The sequence below is a fragment of the Pristiophorus japonicus genome, chromosome 6 (genome assembly GCF_044704955.1).
Source record: "Pristiophorus japonicus isolate sPriJap1 chromosome 6, sPriJap1.hap1, whole genome shotgun sequence".
NCBI classification, from domain to species: domain Eukaryota; kingdom Metazoa; phylum Chordata; class Chondrichthyes; family Pristiophoridae; genus Pristiophorus; species Pristiophorus japonicus.
In genome coordinates, this window is record NC_091982.1 from 146,353,369 (window position 1) to 146,359,058 (window position 5,690).

General features: G+C 47.2%; 1 protein-coding gene across 1 annotated transcript in view; it reads left to right on the plus strand.

Annotated features, from left to right (window-relative positions):
- The first annotated feature begins 251 nt into the window (after window positions 1-251).
- The window catches only part of LOC139265817 (E3 ubiquitin-protein ligase rnf168-like), a 24,691-nt gene continuing 19,252 nt past the window's right edge, over window positions 252-5,690 (plus strand). The window contains exon 1 of the mRNA XM_070883271.1: window positions 252-784. Within this exon, the coding sequence (XP_070739372.1) occupies window positions 448-784 (337 nt within the window). The 5' untranslated portion in view covers window positions 252-447. The remainder of the gene's footprint in view (window positions 785-5,690) is intronic.

Here is a 5,690-nt window from a genome sequence, read left to right on the forward strand (position 1 = left end):
TTGATTCCCCTAGACTCTAAAAACCTATCTATCTCAGCTTTGAATATATTCAGAGACTCAACATCCACAACCCTCTGGGGCAGAGAATTGTAAAGATTCAGAATGTTCCAGTAGGTTTGTTTTGGAGGCTGTCAAACCTGGAACCACATTTTGTGCACATTATGAGCGCGCGCGCAGCCGCAGTGCGCAGTTGGTTGCTGGCGGACTCCGGTTAGCAACGCGCAGCCGCAGTGCAATGTGGCGCAGCCGGGGAGCGCGCAGTCGCAGTGCCAAGGCGCTGGGGAGCGGGAGACCGCGGTATTTGAAAGGGCGGGCTGGCGGTTGCGGGCTGTTTGCCCGTCACCTGAGCTGAGGGACAGTGATAACTCGGCTCGCCCCGGTCCCAAGCGGAACGAGAACGGGAACGATGAAGTGAAGCCGCTCCCAATCTGGACTAAAGCGGCCGAGATGGGGCGCAAGAAGCGGAACGGCCTAGCCCAACCGGAAACCTCGGCCTCTGTTGCGGCCTCGGCCCCCGAACTCCGCCTGACCGAGTGCCTGTGCCCCATCTGCCAGGAGCTGCTGGCCGAGCCGGTGACGCCGCCGTGCGGGCACTCGCTGTGCCGGGCCTGCTTCCAGCAGACGGTGGCCATCAGCAACCTCAACTGCCCGCTCTGCCGCCGCCGCCTGTCCAACTGGGCGCGGGCTCAGACCCGGGCCGGCAGCCTGGTCAACACCGAGCTGGCGGAGCGGATCCGCCAGCAGTTCCCCCAGCACCGGAACCAGGAGCCTCGAGAGGCAGAGGGTGAGTGAGAGCCGCGAGGGGCGGGGAACTGTAGCAGCGGGGTGAGGTGAGTTGAGGTGAGGGGGGAAGAGAGCTTTGAGTGACTGACCGCTCATTGGCAATATTGCCCCCAAATACCAGGACAGCCAACCCTTCCCCACTCTTTAAAAAGAAGCCAGAATATTCCTACTCTTGCTAAGTTTAAAGTCATGACCCCTGCTCCTCTCCAATTTTTTGACCTGGAATAATCTACCAAAAAAAGCAAATTATTATTTAAATGGAGAGGTTATAGAATGCTGTGGTACAGAGGGACCTGGGGGCCCTTGTGTTTGGAATACAAGAAGTTAGTATGCAGGTACAGGTTGAGCGTGCAAAATCTGGAATGTTTTGGAATCCGGACCCCGGATTGGCAGGGTCGTCCGGAATCCGGACCTGCCGACCTCTGGGGGGGGGGGGGGCCCTGCCACTTCCACTTCCACTTCCACTTCCACTTCCCAACCTTGGGTCTCACCTTGTTGCCACTGACACTTCGGGGCCTCTTCACCAACCCGCCCCAACACCACCTCTGTGACAGGGTCACCCCGCCCCAACGGCTGCCCGGCAGTGGGGCCCCGCCCGGCGACCTTCTGGGCAGGGCCAGCAACCCGAACTGCTCCTCGAGGAGTAACCCCCCCCCCCCCCCCACCCCTTCTGATGTTCCAAAATCCGGAAGTACCTGGGCTCGGGTGTTTCCGGATTCGTGACGCCAGAAAGACGTTCCAAAGTCCGGAAAAGCGCAAAATCTGGAACGGCCTCTGTCCCGACGGTTCCGGATTTGGGATGCTGCACCTGTACAGCAAGTAATCAGGAAGGCAAATGGAGTTTTGGCCTTTTGCAATGGGGGATGGAGTATCAAAATATAGAAGTCCTGCTACAACTGTGAGACCACATCCTAGAGTACTGTGTACAGTTTTGGTCTCTTTATTTAAGGATAGATATATTTGCATTGGAGGCAGCTCAGAAAAGGTTCATGAGGTTGATTCCTGAGATGAGGAGGTTGTCTTACGAAGAAAGGTTGAGCAGGTTGTGCCTGCACACATTGGTGTTGAGAAGAATGAGAGATGATCTTATTGAAATGTATAGGATTCTGAGGGAATGTGCCAATGAGGATGTAGAGAGGATGTTTCCCCTCAATGGGGAATCTAGAACTAGGGAGCATAGTTTCAGAATAAGCGGTTGCCCATTTAAAACTGAAATGAGGAGTAATTTCTGAGGGTTGTGAATCTTTGGAATTCTCGACCCCATGATATTGAATGGCGGAGCAGGCTCGAGGGACCAAATGGCCGCCTCACTCTCCTATTTCTTATGTCCTCTCCAATCTGTTGAACTGGACCAATCTATCAATAGGAACGCTCTGCATCCCTTTCATTATTTTATAGACCTCTACCAGCTCTAAAATGAACAGACCAAGCTGCTGGAGCCTACCGGAGTAGTTGGGGTTCTTTTAAGCTAGGGATCATTCTGGTAGCTCTCCTGTGAACCTTTTTCAAAGCCAATATATCACCCATCGTGCGGGGTGAACTAAAATTGGGCCTAGTACTCTAGATGTGTTCGGACCAGCAATCAGTGTAGTACCATAATGGTGTTCTTTGATCTTGAATGGCTCTATCAATACCGTGTTAGTTTTAGCTACAGTTTCTCTACATTGGTAATGAACCTTTAGTAATCTGTGCACAATTACACCAAGATTTTTTACTCTCCACCTATTTCTGTATTGTTCCCTGCCGACCTCACTCTCTTGAAATGAGGCAGTTTGCAGAATTTACTGTTGGGTTGTTGCGATTGATAGCTTTATATGAAGCATAAAGACATTTCCTAATTTAACCTTCGACATACAATGGGGACAATCTGTATTGACGAGGGAGTTTACTTCACAATACATTCCTTAAACAGCAGGTATGGAAAACCCAAGGGGTAAGGCAGTATTGGATTTGCATCTAACTAATGAGAGATTAATAAACCAAGTCAAAGTAAGGAATAGTGGTTCTAATGAGCATCATGTTTATTTTTAAGGTTGACAGAATAGATAATAAAAACTTAAACTGTGTCAGAGACATGAACCTTGTGGTGAAATGATTGTATAAATGGGAAGAATGTGGAGGGAAAATTTAAAGCTTGAGACAAGACTTATGTATGTCAAAGCAAAATATGGAATTTAGACAATATTTATTTAGATTTGTGGAACAGATTACTAAGCGAAGGTGGTGGAACAGAAAACTGGCAACTTAAATAAAAAAAAAAAATTGCTAGATGAATTCCTGTTAGTTGATGCTAGTAATGATAAAGCTCTGGTATGGAGTATGATGGGACAGGTAGGATAAGTGCTGGACCCCTGCCCAGGAGTGTGAATCACTAATTGTGCAGATAACCGTGTCATAAATGTTAAAAGCTTTAGAAGCAAAATAATCATTTTCTTGTGTAGGTATATACAGTTTAATATACACTTTACTTTGGTAGCTTTTCTTCAGCTCATGACTGACGCTCTGCACCTGGGCAGGACCGGAACCAATGTCCTAGGGGGAGTGTTTGTCAGTGCTGTTGGGGAGGGGTTAAACTAATATGGCAGGGGGATGGGAACCTATGCAGGGAGACAGAGGGAAGTAGAATGGGGGCAGAAGCAAAAGATAGAAAGAAGAAAAGTAAAAGTGGAGCGCAGAGAAACCCAAGGCAAAAATCAAAGGGCCACAGTGGGGCAAAGTGTGTTAAAAAGACAAGCCTGAAGGTTCTGTGCCTCAATGCGAGGAGTATTCGTAATAAGGTGGACAAATTAACTGCACAGGCAGCAATTAATGAATATGATATAATTGGCATCACGGAGACATGGCTCCAGGGTGACCAGCGCATTTGGAAAGCAGTGACAGGATCGGTCCAAATCAGCATGGATTTATGAAAGGAAAATCATGCTTGACAAATCTTCTGGAATTTTTTGAGGATGTAACTGGTAGAGTGGAGAACCAGTGGATGTGGTGCATTAGGACTTTAAAAAGGCTTTTGACAAAGTCCCACACAAGAGATTTGTGTGCAAAATTAAAGCACATGGTATTGGGGGTAATGTACTGACATGGATAGAGAACTGGTTGGCAGACAGGAAGCAGAGAGTCGGGATAAATGGGTCCTTTTCAGAATGGCAGGCAGTGACTAGTGGGGTGCTGCAGGGCTCAGTGCTGGGACCCCAGCTCTTTACAATATACATTAATAATTTAGCTGAAGGAATTGAGTGTAATATCTCCAAGTTTGCAGATGATACTAAGCTGGGTGGTGGTGTGAGCTATGAGGAGGACGCTAAGAGGCTGCAGGGTGACTTGCACAGGTTAGGCGAGTGGGCAAATGCATGGCAGGTGCAGTATAATGTGGATAAATGTGAGGTTATCCACTTTGGGAACAAAAACACAAAGGCACAATATTATCTGAATGGTGGCAGATTAGGAAATGGGGAGGTGCAATGAAATCTGGGTGTCATGGTACATTAGCCACTGAAAGTTGGCATGCAGGTACAGCAGGCAATGAAGAAGGCAAATGGTACGTTGGCCTTCATAGCTAGGGGATTTGAGTATAAGAGCAGGGAGGTCTTACTGCAGTTGTACAGGGCCTTGGTGAGTCCTCACCTGGAATATTGTGTTCAGTTTTGGTCTCTTAAACTGAGGAAGGACATTCTTGCTATTGAGGGAGTGCAGTGAAGGTTCACAGACTGATTCCTGGGATGGCAAGACTGACATATGAGGAGAGATTGGATCGACTGGGCATGTATTCACTGGAGTTTAGAAAGATGAGAGGGGATCTCATAGAAACATATAAAATTCTGATGGGACTGGACAGGTTAGATGCGGGAAGAATGTTCCCGATGTTGGGGAAGTCCAGAACCAGGGGACACAATCTAAGGATAATGGGAAGGCCATTTAGGACCGAGATGAGGAGAAACTTCTTCACTCAGAGTTGTTAACCTATGGAATTCCCTACCGCAGAGAGTTGTTGATGCCAGTTCATTGGATCTATTCAAGAGGGAGTTAGATATGGCCCTTACGGCTAAAGGGATCAAGGGGTACTGAGATGAATGATCAGCCATGATCTTATTGAATGGTGGTGCAAGCTCGAGTGGCCTACTCCTACACCTATTTTCTATGTTACTATCTAAAGTTTGTTTCTCCATCTCCCTGGGTTTATGATTATACTTGGTTATACATTTTTGCAGTTGATCAATTTGCAGTGTATGTTCGTACTCTAGTTTGTCACAAGTAACTACTGAAACTTTTTCGACAGTTACTTTATGAAACAATGTACAGTCCCCACCACTTATAGGGCCCAAGTTTCCACATGATTTGCGCCTGATTTTTAGGAGAACGGACTATCTTAGAAATCGCAATTCTCCACATTTTTTTTTTCTGCAGTTCTAGTCAGTTAGAACAGTTTCACTTTGGAACAGAATTTTATTTTCAAAAGGGGGCGTGTCTGGCCACTGACGCCTGATTTCAAAGTTTCCACAGTGAAAACGTACTCCAAACTAACTTAGAATGGAGCAAGTGAAGATTTTTGTAGAACTGAAAAAACCTTGTCTACACATTAAAAAATCAGGCGCAGGTTACAAATTAGGCGTTCAGATCGAGGAGGGGGGTGGAAGGGAAGTCATTAAATTCTATAATAAATCCTTATTTATACTTATACAAATATTATACAAATAAATCCAACCTGAATAAAAATTTATAAGCAAAGAAAAGATTAAATAAACCATCTTCCTACCTGTGTGAAAGTGCTTCAGCCAGGGAGAATGCTGCAGGAAGCCTCACAAGTTGAGGCAGCCGTTCGTTCGACGGCAGGGGGGAGGAGGAAGCCGTTCCCGACGGCGGGCGGGCGGGGGAGGGAGGGAGTGCGGGCCCGACCGACCGAACGCAGC